A 25,393-nucleotide genomic window follows, 5' to 3' on the forward strand; every position below is an offset into this window, starting at 1 on the left:
TCATCTTGCAGTAGGCCCTAAATGCAGCCTTAGCACTGGCAGAGCTATTACCAGGGAGGCTGGGCACTTGTCCAAATTAACCATCCCTAGAAGCTTCTCTGAGTCAGTCAGAGGGGGTGGTGAGAAGGAAGGGGGGCTGCCTGTGTAGTGTTTCAAACAGGACCCCAGGCTTGGTTTCCTCACCTGTAAAGCACAGATAATGGAACCTTCCCGAGAGGATGCCGTGGGAGGGTGGAGTGAGGTAGCATATGAAGGCTCTAGGGTGGAGCTTGGCACATAGTGGAACTCATGCGGGACCAGGGCCCGGGCTTCAGCTGTGAGTCACCCAGCATATTGGGCGCTCTCTCTGCGTCAGCTCCAGTGCCCGGGGGACATGAGTTCTAGGGAAGACACTTCCACCACAGGTCTGCAGTGGACCTGGTTCCTGCTGCCTATGGAATGTTCCAGGTGCTGGATACCAGACACAGGGAAAGTTGGAGATTTCTGTAGTTTTTCAACGTGTAAAGGTCCTATCATTTTTGCAAGCCCCAAAGCTGATTGCTTAAGCGTATAGGCATGAACTAAACACTTGATCGTGGAGTAGTTCAGAGTGTGGTGCTGGCATCCAGCTCGCGGATTAGATCCCAGATCTGCCCTTGCTGGCTGTGTGATCCTGGCTGCCTCATGTCAGTTCTCTGTGCCTTAGGGCTTCATCTGTAAAATGGGATACTAGCATCGCCTACCTCGTACGTGGATGGATATGAGGGTTAGAAAAAAGAACACAGCCTGGTACTTAGTAAGCACTCAGTAAATACCAACCGTCATGAGTATTCGGATTTTGACCCTGGGTACTGCCAGGGCAGCCAGTGAATGTCCTTGGATGATGTATTGGGTAAGCCAGGAGTGTTTCCTTTTCTCGAACATCCTGGAGGTACAAATTCCCTCTCACGCCTCTTTGCTTTTGCCTATGCTGTTCCCCTGGCTTGTCCAGCTGGTAAATCCCTCCCATTCAGGCTCAGCTCTGGGACCGCCTCCTGCGGATGCCCTCTTCCACATCAGGGCCCCTCCCCAATGTTCCCAGGTGCCTTGTGCCAAGCTCTTCAATGCCAGTAGCTAACTATTACATCATCTGTGAATCGACGCCCACCAGATGGGGAGAGCACATGGGCACGGACCGCATCTTTTCATCTCAGGGCTCTCAGCATGCCTGGCCCATGGGAGGACTTGGGAAATGTTGACTGAATATGTACATGAATGAATGGTTCAACTATGTAAGTTATACATCTAAACGAGGCTGCACCATCAAAGTAGACCCCCTTGGGGAGTTGTACAATTTGCAAGCAATCCTCCCCATTGCCCACCTAGTTTCTGGACCCTCCCTCGGGGAAGCCCACCCCAGTGGGCTCACCTTTGTAGAGTGGTGTCTCTCGGGCCTTGTTGGAGATGTCGGGCTCAGCCCCAGCCTGGAGCAGGGATTGGAGGCAGTCCAGGTGTCCCCTGCATGTCGCCAGGTAAAGGGCCGTTTCCTCCTGCAGGGTGCGCTGGTCAATGATTGCCGGGTATGCTGGGGAGGATAGACCAGGAAATTCAAAAGGAGGAAGATACCCACCTCCCCCTCCAACACAGGGGTGGTCCCAATTTCCTCCCAGTTCCAGGGACAGATGTGAGTGGCCTCCACCTGAATTGACCATCCACACTGCCACACTGCCCTGGCCTTGGATTCAGTCACTTTCACAAGGCTGCTTCAGCTTCCCGGTCATATTAATCCAGCTCAGATGCCACCTCCTCTGGGAAGCCTCCCCTGGTTGAACCCCCTCCTTCTCCGAATGACCCTGTCCTTCCCTTACACTCCCACCAGCCACTGCCAGAAGTCCGTCTCATGTAGTCGCTCCTGCCCTGGAGTGTGGTGGGCTGCCTGGGGTCCGTGCTTCTTGAGAGCAGAGGTAACTCCTGCCTGCAGGTGTTACCCACCCACATCTGGCCTGGGGGAGAGCCGAGGCTCAGAGAGGAGGCATGATTTGCCCAGAGTGTCACAGCTGCTGGAGACGGCCTTGGCAGGGCACAGGCACAGCTGTGGTATTTTCCACACCAAATCAGCCCCTGGAACATTCTCGAACAAACTGGCAGTGGCTCTCCCACAAGTCAGCCTTCCCTCATTCCTTTTCTAGGAATTAGGCCCTCCTGTCCTGGGAGGCCTGGAGAGGTGGCGGGATGGATGGGGCAGCGCTGGCGGGATGGCTTGCTTCCCCAAGCACTTCCTTGCTTCCAACTTGATGACTTTAACTCTGCAAGCGGGGTGGTAACTTTGCCTTGCCCCTTTCACTATGGTTGTGGTGAGGCAAAGCTCCGCAAGGAAAGTGACCTTGCCCGTGCGTCCGTCCCCATCTGTGGCTGCGCACAGAGCCCAGCGCCTCACCTTGATGCAGCGCCTTCAGGCAGTTCAGCTGGCCGTAGTAGGCCGCCTCGTGCAGCGGCAGCCAGCCCTCCTTGTTGGGCTCTGCGAGGTTCTTCCCCGCCTTGATCATCGCCTTCAAGGCCTCTTCATCGCCTTCCTTGATGGCCTTTAGCACAGGGTCCACGGGCCTGTGAGAGCAAGGGGCAGGTCATTCCTCCGGACTGGGGCAGGCAGAGGCAGGGCCAGGTGGCCTTTCTCCCAGAAGGAAAGCAGGGCCTGCTGGTGACCAGGAGTAGGGCTGGCTGTGGGATCGCACAGTCCTGCTTGGCCCTGCTGCTCTGGGACAGGTGCTCAGCCCCTGCAGCCGTGTCCTCTCAATAAGGTGAATAACTTTTCCTAACCCACATGGGCGTGCCCTGTGAACTCTGCCCTGACCTCGGCCCTGACCTTGGCCTCTCTGACTCTCAGCCCCGTCACGGCTTCCTCAGCCTGCCTGTGACCGGGTCAGCCTCTCCCTGCCTCCGGTCCTAAGCCCTCAGCTAACCACTGGCTTTTACATGTCTTTGATTGTTTGCCCACTGTCTGTCTCCCCCACTGGACTCTGAGCTCCAAGACCACAGGGCCCGTGTCTTTCTTTTATCCCTTATGATTTGGTTCCCATGGCCCAGCTCAGTGGCTGGTCCATAATAGGTACTTAATAAATACTTGCGGTTTGAAAGAAAGAGAGAGAGAGAAAATATGAAAGGAAGGGAGGGAGAGAGGAAGGATTCAGAATTTAAGAACCCTGACAATTATTTCACTCCTTCATCCCTTCTATTTCCAAAAAGACAGCCTCTTCCCTGTTAGAGTTCTGCTTGTGTCTTTGGGGATTGTATTTATATCTCTTTCAACACAGTCTTTGCAATGGCCTCCTCTGAGCGTTTGGAGGACGCACTGGCCTAAGAAGATAAAGGTGAGGGCTCTGGATCGGGCTTTGCCAGTGTTCCGTCCCCCTGTGAGCACCCCTGGGCCTGGAGTATTCCTATGCCTTTATCTCCAAGTTGGGCACCACATTGGGAAACTCCACTAGAAACGTGGCCGGCTCATTCACTTCCACAGATGGAAATCAAGGGTCCCTTTTAAACAGAGCTCCTTGGTGGCCAAAAGAGAATCAGGGGAACCCTCTGTCCCTGCAGCTTTCAGTGGCTGCATCTGCTATACCAAGACCATTTCTACCAGGAGGATTCGGGCTTCCAGTGTCGGCCCCCCAAAGGGATGGATAACTGACCCCACTGGAGGTTTTAGTGATAATTAAACTCCTTCCCTGAGCATAGCACTCCAGAGTTTACCAAGCACCTCCACCTTTGGGGCCTGTTTGCACTGAGACAAAGGCGCAGACCCTTCAGAGGGGGAGTCCGTACAGTGAGCACCTCTCTGGGGTCTTCCCAACCCCTTTCCTTTCTCCGGACCCTTCTCCTCACCTCTAGAACTTTCAGCTGCTGAAAGATTTAAGTACCTGAAGGATTAATATGTTTGACACCTTCACAATTTAAAACTTCTGAATATCAAAAAGATTTCAGGGCTAATATGAAAGATAACTTCTTAGCTTGGCTCATCCAAGCCACTTCGTTTGTTTGTTCGTTCATTCATTCATTCATTCATTCATTCATGCACTGAGCTGGCTTCCCCCATCCTTGGAGAGTCAGTGAGGACAACAGACTGCTGTGGGTCCACTCTTGGGGAAAGAGCTGCGTAAATGGTCCCATTTCCCTGATGGAGGAGGTGAGAACGGAGGCAGGTCTTGTCCCAGGGCCGTCATCCCTGTCAGTGGCCACGATAGGCCCAGAGTGTCTCCAGGGCCAGCCCCTTTACCCTCCCAGCTGCTCCCCCCTCCAGCATGAGCGGCACTTCCTCCTGACTCTCAGCCTCTCTGGTTATTAATAGCTTCAGAGCACAGATGCCGGTTAAGGACAGACCCAGCAAGGACGATGGGTAACTGACCAGATAAGCCCTGAAGTCCCCATCAACGCCATCACTGCCACCTTGATGAGTTCCGCTTACGAGCGGCCCAGAGCAGCCCCGGTTGGTGTCAGGAAAAGCCCCAGTGGGGTAGGTGTCCTGTCTCTCCCGGAAGGTCTCCTGTGGGACCCGTCTGAAGTGGAAGGGAGGAGGGCTGGCTGTTCTTGTGGCTTTGGCGGGTGTGCGGTGTCATGAGAACATTCTTAGGACGCACCGCTCAGCTTGGGCCTCGTCCAGCTGTGGTGCAAGGACCCTGGAGTGCTCAGACACACACACCGCCAGCTTCTGTATGAGCTCAGCCAAAGTGCCCGCCCCAGGGCTGGGGGGAACTGCTGCGGGTATCAGACCATCAGAGACCGAGGAGCTGGACAGGACCCTGGAGGCCACTCTGTCCTCTCCAACCTTCTCTATGGAGAACAGAGACTAAGTGAGGGTCAGCGACTCACAGGCAGTCTCACAGGAAGTGGCAACAGCGCTGAGACCAGAACCTGGTTTCGCTTTTCCAGACTGTCAAAATCCTACCTGCAGCGCCCAAGGAAGAGAGGGGTGGCAGGGCTTGAAAAGGGCTGGGAAGAAGAAACACAACATAGGCCAATTGTCTCCTCCCTACAATGTAACCGATCAAAGAAATAGGGGCTCCAGCGATGGGACTGCTTTTTTGTTTTTAGCTGCTTCTGGGGTCGAGCAGAGAAGGAAACAGCACAGAGCTATTTTCTAAGGACTCACCTAGCCCAGCACCCTGGTGCCAGGCAAACAGAGCCTTTCCTGCATCTCGGATTATCTTTTGGTTTTAGCACCTGGCACTTAATAAATAAAGGCAACAAAGCAAACCAAAACTTGTGGGTGTGGGCGTCGTGGGTGTGCTAAGATAGACCCACGGTGATGACATGCGGGAAAGTGAGGCAGAATGGGGGGCTGGCTCATCGGCCTCAGCTCTGAGCCCCTGGAGTACTAGAGCCGTCTCCCCAGTCCCCCTCTCGCTGGGTCCCCAGGTTCAGAGCCCTACGGGGCTACTCCAGCACGCAGGGCCCATTCTGGGGGAACTGAGGGGTTAATCACAAGCTCGGCCTGGCTGGCAGTTCCTAGAGGATGGAGTCTGCGACCACCAAGCCCAGCTCGGCAGGAGCTGCTGGGTCTCAGGGGGACACACCTGGGAGGGTTGTTCCTTGGAGTCCCTCCAGAGTACCCCTCTTCCTGGGGGCTGTGGGACTGCTTCCCATCCCTGCACCCCAACCCCAGTTTAGAGGAGAATGGGCTTGGATGGTCTGGGGGCCGCGGGGTGGGGGCACTTACGCCAGCTGGAAGGACTTGCTGTGGTTGTATTTCTGCATAACCTCCTGGAACAGGCCCTTGGGGGCTGCGGTCGTGGCGCTCTCAGGAGACACAGCGGACCTGGAGGGTGCAGGGCAGGAGTGAAAGAGGGAAAAATACTCTGCATATGAGAAGCGGGTCATGGCCGGAGGCAGGAACGAGGATGGAGGGAGAGCGAGGGGGAGAGACTGACAGACAGACACAGGGCTCTGAACCAAAGCAGATGGCCGGGTCCTCCCTGTGCGCTGGACACAGCTGCTGTGTCTCCAGATTATTTTTGGCCCTTGGAGGAAGCCCTGGGAGATTTAAATGACCATATAAGACAACAATGAGGTTAACCTCACCCCAGCCCCGAAGGTCCCCCTCCCCAGCCAACCACGCAGGAGGCAGATATGAAGCAAGGTGACATTCTTCACCCAGGAGGATGTGAGGAGTAGTCAGCAGCAGGTCCCAGGATGAAAGGGGCTCAGTCCCAGGGCGGGCCAGGCTGGGTCCCCACAGGGATGGACAAGAGATTCACCGGGGTGGGGGGCTAGGAGAGCAAAGCTGGGGCGCCAAGCCAGGTCTGTGCTCTCACCCTCACCTCACTGGCTCCTCGTTAGAGGGTCCTGCTGTCCCAGGGTCAGGAACAAGCAGTACAAAGGGTAGAGCAAAAAGATGCATGAAGAATTTCATCGGAGTCAGGGCTTGGAGTCAGAGTGACACGGGTTCAAATCCAGGCTCTGGCACTCCCTGGCTGTGTGACCTCGAACAGGTGCATCTTCTCTGGGACTTAGTCTGGTGAGGCCTGAGTGTGTGAATGGTGTAAAGTGCTTACCAGAGGACCAGGCACAGGGCTCCACATGTGTCCACCATTCATTGCATCATTATTTCGTCTCTCTGGGTCTCAGTTTTCCCACCCCACTGGGCTGTTGTGAGGACAGGAGGGGTGAAAGGAGGGGAGGTGGCCACTGCACAGATCTGGATTGGTTGGAGCTGGAATGGGAACAGGGCATGCTGGTCCATCTTCCAGTGGGTTGGGGACCCTGGTGCAACAGACACTCCAGCGGACCCGGCCTGGTCCCCTGCGCCCCTCTGCGGAGTCCCCTGAGGGATTGGGAAGGATGTTGCTACAGGTGACCAGCATCCCGTGGGCCACGGAGGTGCTGGAACTGTGACCCTGAGGCCCTGCAGATTTTGTGGACACCCTCAGCCACACCGGGAAGGATGTGACAGGAAGGATGCCAGCCCCCTTCACCTGCTGCACCACGGTCATCACCTCCCACCTTCCTTCTCCCCCACCTGCTCCTGAGCAGCGAGGCCGAGTGTGATGCCATGAATGCTAGAGCGGGTGCCAATGCCACCGCCTTTCCTAGACTCAGAGACTGAGGCTCCTAGAGGCAGGAAACGGCCCCAGGGTCACACGCAGCTGCAGAGTCGACTCCCGTCTGCCGCGGAGCTCCGACACATGCTCCCTCCTCCAGAGGCTTGGTGTCTCCCGCCCCTTTGTCCCTTCTTTGGCTCTCAGGCCACCACGCTGACAGGCCCTGAAACTGGGAACAAGCCTCCACCCCTCTCTGTGCCTCAGTTTCCTCCTTTGCAAAATGAGGAGGCAGGACCAGACCAGGGGTTTCCTCGCTGCTGTGGTTGCCGTGGAGACTTCACTGCAATGAACTCACATGGAAACTCAGGATGCCATACAGATCTCACACCACATCCTGGGGACAGGGGTGCAGAGACTGGCCCTGCCAGGGCCCCTCTTCCCGAGCCCTGAGAGCTGCTGTTTCAGTGTCATTATCTACCCTTGCTCCCGGCCCTGAGAAGCGGAGGATGCTGGGCAAGACGGAAGCAGCCGGAGGCCAGGCCCACCTGAGCAGTCCCCAGCCCTGGGGTCATGACAACGCCCTGGGCTTCTAGCTCTACATGGCCCTGGGGACCCGGTCACTCTCATCATTGATCCGTGTGTGGCCTCCCATCACTTTTTGATGTTAGAATGCTTTTAGCCAGGTAAAACTCATTGATGAAAACCTACCCACCACCCTAAAATTAGGACATCTCTCTGATGGTATAATAATAACAGCAACAATGGAACGGTGAGGCTGGTGGGGATGGCAGCGAGATGGCGACGGTGACATTCCCTCACGATGGGGCATGGCTTCGCCTCCTTTCTATGCTTGCACAGCCTGTGCTAGGGCCTGGGGGTGCAGATCGATGGCATATTTCTTTTTGTTGATCCTCAGGTGTTCAGAGGCTCATGGGATCGGGGGGGGGGGGGGGGGGGGGGGGGGGGGTAGGCGAGGACACATACCACCACAGAGCCGCAAGGGAGGGGCTGGGAGAGAGGCAGGAGGACCCGCTCTGGGCGCTTTGAAACTGAGCGTGTTAACTAGGCTTTAGGGGCAGGCAGCATGAGTGCTCAGAGCCGGAAGGGGAGCCAGACCGCTGACCGGGTTCCGTGCTCTTTCTGATCAAGGCGACAGGCCCCATTTCACCTCGGGTCCAGAGCAGGGAAATTCCCAGCAGAGAAAACCACTAGGGCTGAGTCATCAGAAGTGAGAGGAACACGGCAGGATGTGGGCAAAGATCATGCCCTGGAAGGGGCCCAGGTAGGGCCCCACGTCCTTTGTGTGGGCGGGCAGGCCGGGGTCAGTAGTATGTCACCATCACCAGCTCCCAACAGCCCTGTCCTGGAGTCCAGCTGGTCCCGGCTTCAGACACAGGTCAGGCTCGGTGAGGGTGGGGACCAGGGCTGTGATGATAAGGCCCCCTGACTTCTCAGTGGGCCCTGTCTGAGTTAGTGAGAAGCCCAGGCCAGCCCCAGGAAGGGTGTTACATTGGCCTGGACCTGGCTGAATGCGGGTGGCAAGCAGGCGTCTTAATAGCAGAGGGAGCTGACAAATACAAGAGTCTTCCCATGCCTGCCACCGAGCAGCATCCCATACCTGTCCTCCAATCTGGTCCTCACACGAACACAGGTGTCATGAGTACAGGGCCTGGCACCACAGGCGCTTGATAAATTTAAATGAATGAAACAAAACAAGCAAACAAAAGCCTTTGTAGGCATAGTGTCCCGTATGGTAATCTTGGTGCTGTGTGGTTGTATGCCAAAACCTCGAATTCCTGGAGAACCAGCCCCCTGCCCTGTTGGCTGGAGAGAGGAAGAGCTCACACAGGATTGCCCCCTCCACGCCCATTCCCCCCATGAGAGTTCTGTTTCCCCCGCACCCACTGGCCAATGCATCCTTTCTGGGCTGGCCAGAGAGGACTCGCATGTAGAGAACATGGATTCCAAGCTGCAGCAACTTCTGCCTTCCCATCCATGGCTAAGATTCATTGAGAGCTTGCTTTGTACCAAGTCTTATGATAGGCACATGGCACAAGTCATCTCATTTCATCCTCTAGTCCACTTTGTGAAGGAGATGAAATTGGCTCCCTTTTGCGGATGAGGAAACTGAGGCTCAAAGAGGTTTGCTTCCTTTAGCCTGTTTGGCAAACTCCTATTAATCCTGCAAAGCCCACCTCCTTGACTAAGAAGTAGATCAACCCTTCCTGTGTCCCTCTGACACCGAAGCAGGCCTCTTTGCTGCAGCCATCCTGTTGGATGATTATGTACCTCTGGGCCTTTGCCCCCATTAGACTGAAAGCTTAGGGAGAACAGGAACCAGGCCTGATACACACATCCAGGTGCAGGGAAGTCACCTGGCACATCGTAAGTGTACAGTAAGTGTAGGTGGCTTATTTGAATTGTTTGCAGCTGTGCACACGTCAGCCCAAGCAAGTTCCTGCTTCATGCTTTCTTCCTTTTTCTTCTCAGAAATTTAACCTTAAATAAAATGCAGAAGTTTAAAGACTGGAAGACTCAGCTTCCTGGAGCCACTCGGACTGCTATTTTCGTACCCTTGGGCTCCCTGTTCCATGAGTGCATGAACCCTACTTCTCCACTGGATGGGACGTTGGTCTGCCTTTCAGGGGGCCCTCAGCGGGCCAAGCCTTGGAAAATGATCCTCATACATGTTCAACCTTCACCCCTTACCTCGTGGTGGGAGAGGAACAAATTGGAAGATGACTTTAAAAGGGAATATTATATTTTCTCTGGGATGCTGAGCTGACTTTCATTTCTAGGATCCCAAAGACCCGCTTGACCTTTACGTCCACGTTTGCCATTTTGGTCACAAGCTGATGACAATAAATTATATTTCTAGAGAATTTTATTGGATTCAAAATGCAGGGACTTCCCTGGTGGTCCAGCAGTTAAGACTCCGCGCTCCCAACGCAGGGGGCCCGGGCTCGATCCCTGGTCAGGGAACTAGATCCCGCATGCCGCAGCTAAGAGCCGGCACAGCCAAATAAATATTTTTAAAAAATGCATTGATTTGCCAAAAAACATTCATTGGGCATCTACAATGATCCAGGCTCTTTGCCAGGTACTGAGGATACAAAAGTGAGTAATATCTCTTCCCTGTCCCCAAGGAGGTCACACAGTGTCCCTGGGGACACTCTCAGGAGGCCGGGCAATGCCTTCCTAGGGTGACACAAAAGCTTGTCCATGATACAGAGGCAGCCTTGAGATGGGCACTCAGGGTCCTCAGGGAGGAAGCGGAGCGAAGTTGTTCAGGCTGCAGGATGTGGGACAGCACCCACCTCATCTGATTAGCTTTTCATAAGAATACTGCACAGTAGGCCTGGGCAAGTTTTTGTTATTGCCATCTTAGGCATAAGGCTGCTGGGGCTCAGAAAAGTCAAGTAACTTGCCTAAGGACACACAGCCAGTAGGTGACAGAAGAAGGAGCCGAACCTCCCAACCCACTCCTGTTTCCACTCTAGTCTGCCACCTCCTCACTCATTCACCCATTCATCCGTTCACCAAGAGCTATGCGGTGTTGCCACGGGTCAGGCCCTGTGTGCTAGACACGAGGCCTCACCGGAAGGAAGACGGCTGAGGCCCCTGCCTTCAAGGAGTTCACAGGTTAATGGCAGAAAGAAATACATAGAGACTGTTGTAGTCAGGGCAGTGAAAGAAACAGTCAGGAAAGTAAGAGAGCAACGTGCCTGACCTGGGAGGCTGGTCAAAAATGAGGCGGAGCTGGCCAAGTGGAGCCTCTGGGGACATATGTGATGTCCGCTTTCTAAACCTGCTGTGGGTCTACTTAGATGAACACTATGATGTTTGGGGGAAAAAGTGGACAAGGACCCTATTGGGCCCCATACTTACTGTGACACCATGTCTGAATGTGAGCACAAATCCGTGTGTCTCTTGTTTGGGGGACCCTGAATCTCTGTGGGGAGAAGTCTCTTCAAAGTGGAGGAGGGACAGGAAATAGAGAGAGGCTTTTGCAGAATCAACAGAGCTGGTCAAGTGACTGAACTTCAGGGTGGGACAGACCTTGGTTCAGTTCCTGGCCCTGCCGGGCGCGTGTTTTGTCATGCGTAAAATGGGCACAGAAACGTCCACCTTGCGTGGCTTTTGTCAGGATCAAGTGAACGCCTGTGGGCTGGGCATGTGGAGGAAGAGAATGTGATTAACAATCCCATGAAAGGGATTTGCTTCCCTAGCAGGGCCCAACCCAGCCTCCTTTCGGAGATGAAAGGGCAGAACAGAGCCTAGGAGGTTTCAGGTCACATCAAGAGTGAGGAGATGCAGGCTGAATCCTGCCCTGCCTGACTGTGCCTGGATCTTGGGTGAGGGCTGCATGGCCTTGGATAAGTCCTTTCCCTGCTGCGTGAGAGCTTTCTTTCTCAGGATAAATGTTTACACCCCACGTGGGGCCTCCACTTCCTTACCACTAGAGGAAGGAGGAGGTCAGGGCCCAGTTCTAATGTTTTCAAGTGTCTACAGCACTCCTGGAGGGGGTTCCCACGCTGGGGAGAAGGCTGCAGAGGCCCCAGGACGTATGGCTTGTGCTGCAGGCCGGGTTGGAGGGAACTTGCTCTTCTCTCTATCTGATCCCTCTGAGAAAGAGGAACCTGTGGTCTGATTTAGGCTGAACTGGCCAAAACAGGAACCAGGGTCTCTAGAGCATCAGCCACCACGAGTCCTTGGCCCTGGGCTTCTGTTTTTCAGATTGGGTCTCAGGATGGGATGTCCTTGTGGTCAGCTCAGTAACCTGGAGCCTTCATATTCCTTCCAGCTGCCCAAGGAGGTTGCCTGCCTTCCCCTTTAGGGAGGGGGCTCCTGAGTGATGGGCAACCCAGGCCTTTGCCCAGCCTTCCTGGCAGAGGTGGTCCAGCCTTGGAAGGGCCAGAGTCACTTGGGGAACACCCTGGTAGGTTTCATCAGGGCACAGGGCCAAGATGTACTGTCACCTACCTTCATCCGTGTCGACTGTCTCTGGACATCGGAAAAAGTCTGTTTATTGTTGCTGCTGTTATTACCATTATTGTTTGAGGTTCAGAGAGGTTAAATGACTTGCCCAAGGTCACACAATTCAAAATTGCATCTGTGGAACTGCAGTTGTGGCCCGTATCATATTTCTACTGGTGCGACATGGAACTGCTGTAGGTGGTCCTGCTAATGGGAGGATGAGGTCGTGCTGAGATGGGGAGCCAGAACAGGAGGCAGGATGGTTTTCTGGGCAGATGTCATTGCTTCTCAGACATGTTTTGCCAGGGAGATGGCATAGAAAGGGTTGGAAGCCCTGGCCAGATTCAGAACATCAGTTCCTTTGCATCCAGACATAAAGCCAGTGGTACAAGGCCGAGTCATGGGCTCTGGAATCAGATAGCTCCAATCTCTGCACCACTGCCTGCTAGCTGTGTGACCTTGGACTAGTTACTCAGCCCTGAGCTTCAGTTTCCTCATCTGTAAAATGGGAATATAGCATAGAGCCTCCTAGAAGGTCCTTAAGAGGATAAAATGAGGCAAAGTGTGTACAGCACCCAAGGTGGCACTTGGCACCTTCAGAGCTCAGTAAGTTTAGATAACAAATGTTAGTCATTACAGTGTGAAAATACACCTTAGAGACCAGGATAACTTGGTCTTGGATTAACAGTGTTTGGGATCTGTGCCTGATGGACGCCCCATCTGGCCTCCCCTCGCTCACCTGGTCCACGGGTAGAAATGAGCAGGTTCGCGGTTGACACGTGTGGACACAGCGGCCTCAGTGGTGGCTGGGCCCCGAGTCTTGTCAGCCAGGCTCTGCTCAATGGCCATCTGGACCAGCTCATCCTCGCTTAGGCTGCTATACAGGTTGTACTCCTCTTGCCCAATGGCACGCTGTCTGCCCCGAGCACTGATCTCCGTGGCCATCCTCTTCCACCTCTCACCTTGGCCTCCAGAAGACACTCAGTGGGGAGGAGCAAGCATCAAATCAGAAAAGTCTGTGAGGAGATCAAAGCCACCCTGGTCACTAAGAGTTATGCAAGGTAGCTATGTTTACACACAGGGAAGCCTGTGCTTTCTTGTGGCAATCACACAATCATTTTTCATCCATTCATTTTGTCATATGATCCACCCAACCACCCATTCATCTACACATCCATCCACCCACTCATCTATTCATCACTCCACCAGCCTATCTAACTACCCGTCCAACCAGCCACCCATCTATCCAATTATTCACCATCCCACGCATCCAGCTGTCCACCCACCCACTCATTTATCCACTCACCCTCCCATCTGTTCACTTAGCCATCCATCTGTCCAACCATCTAATCATCCATCCAACATCCATGCTCCTATCCATCCACTCATCTGTCTAGCCAATCATCCAACCATCCACCTATCTCTCCATTATTCACCCTCAGATGTATCTGCCTATCCACCACCCATCCATTTATCCATCCATCCATCTATACATCTATATATTCAACCAACCACCCACTCATCCACCATTCATTTTTCCATTCCAGACAGCCTATCTATACACGTGTGCATGCATCGTTAACTGAGAGATTATTTACTGAGCACCTCTTCTATGTCTGACACTCTTCTAAGCACTGGTGATACAACAACACGATCCCAAGAGACAGAATCCCTGCCCTCAAGGAGATTACACAACCGTGCCCACATTCCTTCCTTCCAATCATCCAACAACACCCTATCCACGCATTTCTCTGCCTTGTGCTAGAGTTGAGATTATTAGAGATGAATCACATGATCTAGTTAAAACCGATGGTTAAAATCATTTGCCATGTAATTCCAGGGACTGTCTTCTTAAAAAAAAATGCCTTAAGGAGAAATGGACTTTGGTTGAGTCAACTGCTCTTAGGAAATGAAGTAAAATCAGCTTAGCCTGATTTTCATTTTGACCGGCTGACATGCAGTGTGGCTGTAGGTCAGTGATTCTGAGCCCTGACTGAAGATTAGAGTCACATGAGATCTTTTCAAAAAATACCAGTGCTGTAATTCGGCAAATATTTGTTTGCTCGGCAAATATTCACCCTCCCCTTTCCCCTGGAGGCAGAATGTTGCCCCTTCCTTCCCCACTGAGATTGGGCTTGGCCGTGTAACTTGCTCTGGCCAATGAATGTTAGTGGATATGATAAAGCAGCCACTTGACATGCGCGTGTGCAGTGGCACTTGCTCTTCTGCCATCGCCAGGACTCCCCCTTGGAGCCATTGCCCTTTAGCTGGGTCCCAGAGTGAACCCACCTGGGGCTGCCATAGCCCAACCTGCACGGAGGAGCTCTGTCCAGTGGGCCTGCAGCCTGGCCTGGCCTAGATCAGCCTATGGACCCGCAGCGCCAGAGCACGAGAATCAATGCTTGTTGAGGGTGCTTTGTCATACAGAGTTCTCGTGGCTCTAGTTAACCAATACCCAGAAGACTAGGCCAGGCACTTCACAGAGAGGACATCTAAAAGGCCAACCACCAAACGTAAGGGTGCTTAACTTCCTAAGTGTTTGGGAAGAACTCAGATTAAGACCCCAATGCAATACCACTATACACCCACCAGAATGGCTCAAGTGAAAAAGATGGGAAATGGCAAGTGTTGGAGAGGAAGTGGAGCAACCGGAATGCTCCCCACTCGTGGCAGAAGTGTCAAAATGGGATGGCATTTGCTAATGCTGAGCATATACATGTCACGTGACCCCCAAATCCCACTCCGGTCTCTATGCCCAAGACAGGTGAACATATGTTCACCAAAAGACAAGTTTGAGAATAATTCATAGCAGCGTTATTCAAAATAAACCCCAATGGGGCTTCCTTGGTGGCGCAGTGGTTGAGAGTCCGCCTGCCGATGTAGGGGACACGGGTTCATGCCCCGGTCCATGGATGAAGCATGACTGTTCCAAGACAATTGGGACAATCTCACCCCCTTGGCCAGTGACTAATTTAGGGGTAGGCATGTAGCCTGGTTTTGTCCAAAGAGACATAAAGGAAATTCTGCCGGGGTCTCCCAGGAAGGACTTCCCTTTTCCTAATAAAAGAGAAAGCAGTGAAGAAAATGACTCCTCGCCCACACCCCTGCTTTGTGTTGGAGGACTTGCTGCTTGGAGTGGTGGCAGCTATCTTGTAACCATGAGAGGGACAGTGTCGCAACAGTGAGTTTGACGGAGTGAATGACAGGTCTTCTGAGTCCTTCATCATATTGTTGAGCCGCTGAACCAGTGCTGGGTCTGCCCATCCCGGCCTGCTTATTAGGTAAAGACTGAAGATCCTTATGGTTTAAGCCAACGTTAGGTGGATTTTTTTGTTATATGCAGTCAAAAATCATCTTAAAACATGGTTCTTAGGCCTGACCGAGAGTCTTGAAAACACGCCAAGGCTCTAGTCCCACCGAGACCATGAGCTCAAAGCCTCCAGGGCTGGCGGCCAAGCATTGCAATGTTCAAGGCTTCCTTGACAATTTTAGTAGGTAGCCAGTGCTGAGAACCACAGCTCCACATCAAGTGTCAGGTAGCTGCTCTGTGCTCCACCCTAGGGGAGGGAAAAGGGGCATTCTGACCTCAAAATCACTTTGTGCCTAATGTTTGGGGTACTATTATTATTACCATTATTATTATTTTGCAGCACCGACAACCTCAGTTTTGTTTATTGTGTAAAGAACCCAAGACTGGCAATCAAGAGACTTGGGGGTTTACGTCCCAGCTCAGCCACGAGCATCTCTCTTTCTCTCTCAGGCTCTCAGTTTTTCCATCTGTTAAATGGTGGGATGGGCTAGAACCTGCCTTCCATCCCTTCCATCCTGCCCTTCCACCCAGGCCCTGCTTCCCACCCCTTCTTTGCTTCCCTGTGCCTGAGGTCCCTGCCTTGGCTTTTCCAGAGCTGGAGTTTGGCTCTACCCCCACCTGGCACAAGGCAGAGGCTCAGTTCATGTGGTGCTACCCTGACCGGAAGTGCCGATGCCCAGTGCCTGCCCAGTGTCGTGGTGCCCTGGCCTGAGGGCATCTGCTCCAGACCAGGAGCGAGGGGAAAGAGCACAGGACTAAGAGTCAGGGACCTGGGTTATAGTCTCCAAGTTGATGCTAAAGCGCTGTGTGACCTCAGCCACATCCCTGTCCCTCTCTGGGCCTCAGTTTTCTCATTGCAAAAAGACGATTTTGGCTAGAAGGTTTCCAAGGGTTCTTCCAGTTCTAAAGCTTCTACAACTCGTTGAGATGTTTGGTTAGCTCTGTGCTAGTGAACACCAAACTCTCTGTCCCTGGGAGTCCCTTATGGTCACTTCAACAGGTCCACCGTATGTATAGAGCTTAGCATCGGTCATGGGGGAATAGGGAACCAAGCAGGAATGGAAGGATCTCAGATCTGAGTGTCAGGAACCCTAGGTCTAGTTTCAATTCTGCAACTTACTAGCTATGTGACCTTGGTCAAGTCACTTCCCCTTCTGGGTCTCCGTTCCTTTATCAGTAAAAATGGGAATGAGACAACCCACTTCACCATGCTGAAGGGGCCATATACATGTGCTGGTCAAGTGCAGGCAGCTGGGAGGGGACCCCTCCAGCCCCTCACCCTAAGGCAGCATTGGCCCTGCAGCCTGGTATGGGTAGCTCAGAGGTACCCGGACAGCACCCGGCTCCAGCAAGCACCCCTTCCTTGACCAGATTCCTAGGGAGGCGAGGACAGTCAGGTGATGGTTACCTGGAACTGCCATCTCCCGCAGCTAATTCCAGACTCCCAGGCCCTCCCCCGTGGATCAGACAGCGTCCAGAGACTTTCCCTTTTGTCACTTATTCCATGGCATTGCCCCGACAACAGCCCTAGAAACTAAGAACGTCTTTTGTTGAATTAACTTATTAATTCTTATGCATCCTCTCTCTTTTCAAAAAGACTTGATGCCCCTACATGATTGAACCCATCTGATAGACGAGGCAATTAAGATTCAGAAAGGGGAAGGGAAAGGTTTGCATGAGGACAGGCAGCTGGAAAGTATGGATTTGGAGCCCAAGCTTCCTACCTCAAATCCAATGCTCCTTCTGGGAATTCCAGGGACACCAATCCAAGTAAGTGGCACTCACAAGGGTTCTGAGCAGGCAGGGGTAATATAGCCATCCTCACCCAACCCGGCACCTGCGCGGCGGGGAACATGGTGCGTTCCCACAGATGGGGGTTGACCTTGAAGGGACCTTGAGGGAGAAGAACTTCCCTACCCTCACTCTTGATTTTCCCACTGAGATCCTTAGCCTTTGAGGGGCTTTGAGTAAGTCCCCATCTTTAGAATCCTCCTGTTTAAAACGGAGACCCTGGTAAGTACTGTTGTTAAGGAGGTGGTGGTAGAATTAAGAGGTTCAAGCACGGACCGGCCTAGCGCTGGGCCTGGCCGTTGGTAAGGAAGTGTGTGATACCAGGCTACTTCCCCATCATTGGGCCTGTGCAATTACAGGCTAGGGCTGCTGCCAGGGACACTGGCAGGTGGAACTGTTCAGCCTTAGCATGAGGGGGCAATTAGGAAGCAGCCTATGGGGGACTTCCCTGGCAGTCCAGTGGTTGAGACTCCACGTGTCTACTGCAGGGGGCACAGGTTTGATCCCTGGTCGGGGAACTAAGTTCCCGCGGGCCACGCTGCATGGCCAAAAAATGAAAAAAAGAAAAAAGAAAAGAAGCAGCAGATGGGGTCAGCTTGGCCGGGTTCAAATCACAGCTTTGCTGGTTGTTAGCTCTGTGACCTCTTAGAAGCTCAATTTCTTCACCTGTAAAATGTACCTAAAAGAGTACCTATGTCATGGCAGAGTGAGGGCAGGGGTGAGGAGGTGAGATCCTGGGTGATGCCCTGCCCCTCTCTTGCCCTCAGTTTCTCATCATCTTCGTGCTGTCCAGCTTGATTTCTGAGGCCTCAGCCTGGGGGCTAGGCTACCTTCTGGGCCTGAGTCCTGGAGAGAGGCCAGCGGTCTCAAGGGACCCTCTGGGAGGCTGATTGGGGTTAAAAAATAGCCCTTTCTCAGGGAAAGGGAGAGTGTAGTGGGCCCTGCCAGTCGAGCCAGGGGCCTGCAGAGGGAGCGGTGGTCGAGAGTAGCTGATCCAAGGCCAGCTTGGAACAGGAGAGACTGGAGCCACCCTTGAAGCTTCCAGGGGCTCCTCCTTTGCCTCCTTTGTGGGGCCCCAAATTCTGGCTCCAGGGGAGCCCCCACCTCTCCCAGGGCAGCTATAAAATGGGGATAACAGTGGCTGTGACGGGGCTCCTTGAGTTAACACAGTAAAGCACTCAGAACAGTGCCTGGTCCATCCACAGCCAGTGCTCTTCTAAGTTGGGCCTCAGTTTTTACATCTGTGAAATGGGTATAGAAACATGGACGCTTGCAGGACTGGAGTGAGGACTAAATAATAGCATTTGAAAAGTGGCCCTTCTTCCCCCCAGTTCCTTCCCCTCTCCGCAAGTCCAGGCTCTCTGACAGCCAGGGTCTGCCTGGGAGCTGCGGTGGGGTCTCTGTAGCCGTTTGGGGGCCTGCGGCGGGAAAAGTGGCTTCCTGGATGTTTTATCAGAAACTGGGGGTGCGAGGTGTGGCTGGAAGGGTTGGGGGCAGAAAAGGGACTGGCAGTCATCCTCCAGGGCATCAAGTTCCCCCTCAGCCGGGGACTTGAGTCAGGAGTGAGAGCCCAGACGAGAGGCTTCCTGTCCTCTGCTCATCTGCCTTCCCTTCCCTCCCCTCCTGGCCTCATTCCCTGGCTAGTCACCCTTCCAGATGCAGTTCGTGCAGCTCCTCCACCAGGAAGCCTCCCTGATCTGACGGCTGAGGCATCCAGAGCTGCCCCCAAGGGTACCCCTGACGTTCTAGTGCTCTGACTGCCCGCTGTGGGCCTGGCTCCCTAGAGAGTCTGGAAACTTCCACAGAGCAAGCCTGTATCACATTTGTGCCATAACCCCAGGACATACCCAAGGCCAGGTACACAGTAGGTACTTAATAAATGTTGGATGGGCAGGCGAATGAATGATTAGGTCAAACCTTGGAAGCACAGCTATTATGAGAAGACACTGTGCGTGGTAGAGGGCGTGACCACAGGTGTCTGACTGCCTGAGTTCAAAGCCCGTTCTGCCACCAGCTGGCCGTGTGATGGGGAGCAGATTACTCCACTCCCTCTGCCTCGTTTTGCCCCTCTGTAAAATGGAGATAATGACAGCATCCGGCCTACAGAGGTGCTGTCAGACAAAACGAGGTAACATATAGAAATGTGGGACAGGGCGCTCGGCATGTGGCCAGTGGCCCGGGAAAATCCGCTAACATTAGTCCGTGGCTCCCAGGATGCTGCGGTTCTCTGCTCTGACCCATTCCTGCTGAGATGCTGTCACCTGGAACTCGTTCCCAGTTGGCAGTTTCCATGCAAACTGTTTTCCCCTGACAGCGGTGGTCAGGAGGGTCAGCTGTGGCTGTTGGCCCCCCGGGCTGTCCCGGGTAGCCCCGAGGGATGCTGCAGAGACCCGCTGGATGGGTCCAGGGGTCAGTAACGGGGTCAGAACTTGGAAAGGAGGGAGATCTCCACGCTGTCCCTAAACCCAGCCTGGGTGCAGGATGGCTTCCCCCCACCACTTCCAAATCCACTGCTCCCCAGGGCCCCTCCCTCTGCCGCCTCCCTTCCTGCTGGCACGACCCGCTGTCCTAGGAACTTCAGAAGGACCCACAACCCAACCCACTCCTCTTCATCCTGGGTTTGAAGTCATGTATGAGGTGACCACCTGCAAATGACAATAGTGGGTTTCTGGTGAGCACTTAGTTCTTGGATCAGGGCTGCACGTAGTAAGGGCGGGATGAGTATATCAGGCAGGGTCCACCTGGGTGTTTTAGGTGTGAGTGTGGACTGTGCAATTCAGCTCTTATGCAAAGCACTATGGTTCAGACACTGCAACAAGCACTGGGAGAACCACAGCCCTAGCGCCTCCCTTTGCAGTTAATTTACACTCTCATGTATGTTGTTAGCTTGAGCTGTGTGATACATTTGTGATGAGGGTACGGCTCCCATAGATTTGTGATGAGGGTACTGTTCCCATTCTACAGATGAGGAAACTGAGGCACAGCAGGAAGAAACTGATGAGGAAGAGACCAGAGGCTACATCTTCTGACTTCACACCTAGCCCTCATCCTATGTAACCCACAGCCTCCAGTCCTTTTTTAAGTTTTGAGTAAAGGCCTGGGTTAAACTAAATTAATTATCTATCTATCTACCTATCTATCTATCCATTCTAGGGCTTCACATCACATGACCTTAGCCCGAGACAGTCCTAAATACCTGCCGCTTGGTGAGCCTGGGGCCGTATGAGGAAGTGAGGAATTGACCTGGGCTGTTCCTTGGCTCCCAGGGTCCTCAAACCCCTCTCCTTGCAATGCCCAGTATGTTTGCGTCAAAGCTTATCTTTCTGATCTGCTGTTCCTCCAGGATCCAGAGGGGTCCTAGGAAATCTGGGGAAACACTCCCAGCTGGAGAGCTCGTGAGTGTAAAACATTAAAGCATTCTCTCCCCTTCCTGGGTCCTATGGCTTTAAAACCTAAACCGTAAAAAACGCTGGTGCTCACACTACTATATATAAAATAGATAAACAACAGGGAACCATATTCAATATCTTGTAATAACCTATAATGGAAAAGAATCTGAAAAAGAATATATATGACTGAATCGCTTTGCTGTACACCTGAAAAAAATAGCCCTTTCCCAGGGAAAGCGAGAGTGTAGTGTGCCCTACCAGTCAAGCCAGGGGTCTGTGGAGGGAGCGGTGGTCGAGATCCAAGGCCCGCTTGGAACAGGGGAGACTGGCTCCACCTCTGAGGCTTCCAGGAGTTCCTCTTTTGCCTCCTTTGCGGGGCCCCAAACGCTGGCTCCGGTATATCAACTATACTTCAATAAAATTTTGAAAATAAAAATAAAAAGGCTGGTGCTGTGGGTCCCTGCAATGTTTCCTGGCCAATTTCATGTATTACACCATTTGACTTCTCAAAACCTCCAGAGCCAGGGGAGGATTCTTCCCAATCCCCATATGAGGAGACTGAGGCCCAGATTGTAAGTGGCAGAGAGCCTGCCTGCCCCTCTTTTCATCAGACCTTCTGACACCGAATATTTAGGGCAGTGGCCAGGGGTTTTAGTTACTCTGGAAGTCTCTGCTCTGGCTAAGGGGCGAACCGGCCTTGCGGGGGAGGGAGAGTGGAATCCAGGCCACCTTCACTGGCCCCCAGAGGGGCCCAGGTCAAAGCCCCAGGGTGGGCCTTTGTAACAGGCAGTGCTGACAAGCCTTTGGCTGCTGGCGTCCAGGGCCTGGCAGCTAATGGGATTGGAGCCTTTTGTCCAGACTCTAAAGCTCAAAAGCCCCTCCCAGCTCTGCTAATCCCAGAAACTTTGATGCTGGTTACACACTCCTGGCTTCTCTCGGGAGTTAGGACTTTAGGTTTCTGAAGCTGGGCCAGGGTTGCTGGAGGTTACCAAGGGGATCTTATCACAGCTGACCCCATAGCCCAGGAGGGAAAGCTGAGCCCCAGGGATGGGGCATGACAGGCCCAAATGACCCAGGTAGGAGGTGACGGCCAGGGATTTGAACCTGTCCAAAGCTGCTTCCGCTCCCACGCCACCACACCGCCAGACCCTCTGTGCCCACTGTATGTTTGGGAGACCAAAACTCCATCTGAAATGGGCTGAGCGCCCCTTGCTAACCTGAATCAGGGCGAATCACTCACAAGTGGTCTAGGACCCTGATGACAAGTTTTAGAAGATTATTTACTTATTGTTGTACATTGAGGAAGCTACCACAAAACAGAGGGTGAGAGGGAGAGAGGGAAGAAGAAAGAACAAGAGGAAAAAACCTCTTTCCTGTTTTTGGTGGAAAAGATTCCATTTTCCGAGGAGAAGCATAAATTCCACACAGGCCCAAAGGCCCACAATCTGAGGTGGTGCCATGAGCACCAGCTAAGAAAAGCATCAGTGAATGCCAAGTGTTTTTTTTTGTTGTTGTTTTGGGTTCGCGGGCCTCTCACAGCTGTGGCCTCTCCCGTTGCGGAGCAACAGGCTCCGGACGCGCAGGCTCAGCGGCCATGGCTCACGGGTCCAGCCGCTCCGGGGCATGTGGGATCTTCCCGGACCGGGGCACGAACCCGTGTCCCCTGCATCGGCAGGCGGACTCTCAACCACTGCGCCACCAGGGAAGCCCGTGAATGCCAAGTTTTATCTCTTTGGGCCCCATGCTATTGAGTCCCCGGGCTCGTGGGTTACCTTCAGCTCAGCCTCCCAAGTGGAGGACACGTCTCTCACCCCCTGGCCCTGCAGTGGCTGGAGGTGAGCCCTAGCTATGCTGACCCTGGCACAGCTAGGCGCCTTCCCAAGGTCCCCCTTGTCCATCTCCCTGTCTTTTCCTGTTGCAGTCAGTCTGGCTCGCTTGGCACATACAGTCTGGACGCAGGACTCCAGGCCCCTGCCCCAGCCTCTGTCCAGGGCTCAGCAAATGCCTTGCTTTGCCATCTGTGCCAGCACCCCACACGGTGTGGGGCTGAGCCTCTGACAGCTGCTGCTCCGCCCCTCTGCAGCCCAAGTATGGCCTTGCCTAGCCCTATCCTGGGTACCTGGAGCACAGGGACTCTCCCTCATCTTGGCCCCTGGGTGGCAGAAGGTTCTGGAAGCTCTAACTCCAGTCTTCAGAGGGGGAAGTCTCAGGCGGGACAGGGGTGTCCTCCCAGAGCCCCCTCCTCACCCAGCCTAACCACACGCAGGACTGACTGGAAATTGTTTTCTTCGAGATCACACCAAAATCAGCTAGGGTTGTTCTCCTTTCTGTTTGTTTTGTTTGCTTTTTGCTCTCCTGCCTTGATTTAAATATTTTTCTTCTCTCTCTCTACTTCTCCTCTCTTTTTCCACCCCTCTCTTCTGTGCGCTTTTCTTTAAAAACTTCAGGCAGGTTAGGAATCACCTGACTTTTACCTTACCACCATCTCCCCGAAACGTTTCCCTCAACCGCAAAGCTCCTAATGACTTCATTGATACCCCCAGGCATTAATGAGTCCAGAAGAAAGTGCTAAGGATGAGAAGTAAAGATATAAACAAGTCCTGTGCCAGCCGCCCACTCTGGGCCGCCTGACCCTCTACAGCTCAGCAGTGGAAGGACAGTGGGTGGGTCCAGAGGTATTTTTGTGCCTCCTTTGGGAAGACTCTCTTGGATCCAGCCTGTCCACAATATACAGCACCTTGTGATGCTTCGAAGGTGCCAGGGCGTGTCTGTTTACCTCAGTGCCGCTCCCCTGGGAGGCTGCAGAGACCATGGCTTAGACTGTGGGCACCGGAGGCCCATCGGCCATGAGGCCAGGATTTGAGTTCCAGCTCCAACTCCTCCTAGCTGTCTGGCTTTAGGCGAGACCCTTAACCTCTCGGGACTTCAGTTTCCACATCCGGGAAATGGGAGTAACCATCACCTTTAACTTATGCCCATGAGAAGAGTCATTGGGAACAACCACCGCAAGCCCTGGACTCAGTGCCTGGCTCACGGTAAATGCTCAGTGAGCACTCACAGGTACTGATTACTCTTATTAATTGTAAGGTCACCAGGGGTGGATCATACTGGGTCCCCACCCCAAGGAGGAGGAAGAGGGCATCATGGGCTGGCCTGTTTGTGCAAGAATGGATGATGCAAACTAGAAGGGTGCCAGGTGGAGGCGGCTGCCAGCCCCTGGAGGAGGTTGTGTTGTAAACAGACCTGCCACCAGCTGTCGGGACCCGTCCAACTGTTCCAGAAGTGACTGGAGCATCTGCCCCTGGCTGCCTCACTGCGCTCTGCTCCAGGCTCCGACAGCAGAGATCAGGGCCTATGGCTGGTGGGCTGGCCCCTCAGGATCTGTCTGGGCCCCTGTGAACTCCCTCCGTCCCTATCTCACACATAAGCTCTTCCATCCTGGGCAGGGGGCTTGGCCTCTGCCCCGACTCAGGTCTTCATCACTTACCTAAGGGTCACTGCCTCCCTGCCTCTTCATTCCGGGCCATCCCCCTGGCTTCCTGGGGAGCTGCCTGAAGTCAGATTCCACCCACGCCTCCTCTGCTCAAAAATGGTCAGAAAATGTTCCATCTTCCTGCCTCACCTGGTGGGACCTGCATCCCCCATCCCCACCCCCCGCTTCCCCTCCCAGCATCACCCCCACTTCTCACCTCCTGACCCTTTGCTATAGCCACACTGCACTTCCCACCATCAGCCCAGACCCACCCCGGCTTGTCTGTCTTTGCGTGAGCCGCCCCCCCACCTGGAGGTCCCTCTCCCACCCACCCTCCACCCACCTGAAGACATCCACCCATCCTTTCAAAGGCCATCACCTCCTTGAATATGTCCTCATGTTTACACACACACAACGCTTCTCATTCTTTACGTGGTGTCATAGTTTTTGTTTGCAGATCCTATTCCCTCTCCTAAACCCCACGTCATTGCAGGTACAGCCCTTGGCATCCAATGTTGCTATCACCTGCCCCCCCCCCACAATACTGCACACACATAGATGCTCCATAAATGGCACATGAAACTGACGTCCCCACGCATGAAAATATCTTTCATTCAACCTAAAAGCATTTCTGAAATTCATTTGTCTGACATAGACCTTGACCAAGGCCTACGGAACCAACAATAGCATCATTGATAACTCCTTTTGCATTTCCATTTTTAGAAGCACACAGCAGAGTGATATTCTGAGCCAGAAACCTCCAGAAGATCGGACAAGTACGTGCAAACAGCCGATTCTTGTCCCCCAAATCCAAAATGAAAATCACCAGCTTGCTTTATAACTCAAGAGAATAAGAGAAAGAGGGAGACGCAAGAACATACTTGGACTTTAAGAGGTTACAGATAGGCACCGCAGCGGTAAGCCCCAGCCAGACAAGCAATCTTGCTGTATAAGAAAGTTGAAAGCATGCATTACCTGTTAGGCTCTGAAACAAGGGTACAATTCAGGGGTAATAAAAAAGATTTTCTTGAGAGTGCCTTAATTCAGAACATGCTCCCTGAGTTTGCCTTCTGCCCTGGCCCTGGGCTCCTGGCTGCTGTGCCAGGCAGTTCTGAAACACTCTCCTTTGAAGCAGGGAGTTTATTTTGGGCCCACCGCATGACCAATGATGGCAAGCCAAGCTATAAGATGTTATGAATCTCAGATTTCCTGTTTAAAAATTGCACTGGGGAAGCCGCGATCCTGGTTCCTCCAGGGCGCGTCAATTACAGACTTCACTTCGGAGAGCATCTCGGAGATTTGGCCCTCCCGTGATGTCATCACTTGTGATCCCTGACATGGAGGCCATATATGGATATGTTTCTGGAACTCCCCAGGAGGGAGCGAGAGAGGAGAGAGATGCAGAGGGTAAGAGACACGGAGCTGGGAGATAAAGACACAAGAGCAAGGAAGGAAGTGTAGGAGCGAT

General features: G+C 53.3%; 1 protein-coding gene across 1 annotated transcript in view; it reads right to left on the reverse strand.

The window, feature by feature from the left end:
* ASB2 (ankyrin repeat and SOCS box containing 2) overlaps positions 1–25,011 on the reverse strand; it is a 41,300-nt gene extending 16,289 nt beyond the window's left edge. Inside the window, exons 1-5 of the mRNA XM_029236311.1 lie at positions 24,901–25,011; positions 12,703–12,979; positions 5,666–5,764; positions 2,396–2,562; positions 1,388–1,543 (exon numbers count right to left, since the gene is read on the reverse strand). Coding sequence (XP_029092144.1) covers positions 1,388–1,543; positions 2,396–2,562; positions 5,666–5,764; positions 12,703–12,908 — 628 coding nt within the window. The 5' untranslated portion in view covers positions 12,909–12,979; positions 24,901–25,011. The remainder of the gene's footprint in view (positions 1–1,387; positions 1,544–2,395; positions 2,563–5,665; positions 5,765–12,702; positions 12,980–24,900) is intronic.
* Positions 25,012–25,393: the final 382 nt, after the last annotated feature.

Source organism: Monodon monoceros, unplaced genomic scaffold (assembly GCF_005190385.1).
Source record: "Monodon monoceros isolate NGI ecotype Baffin Bay Population unplaced genomic scaffold, NGI_Narwhal_1 Super_Scaffold_21, whole genome shotgun sequence".
Taxonomy (NCBI): domain Eukaryota; kingdom Metazoa; phylum Chordata; class Mammalia; order Artiodactyla; family Monodontidae; genus Monodon; species Monodon monoceros.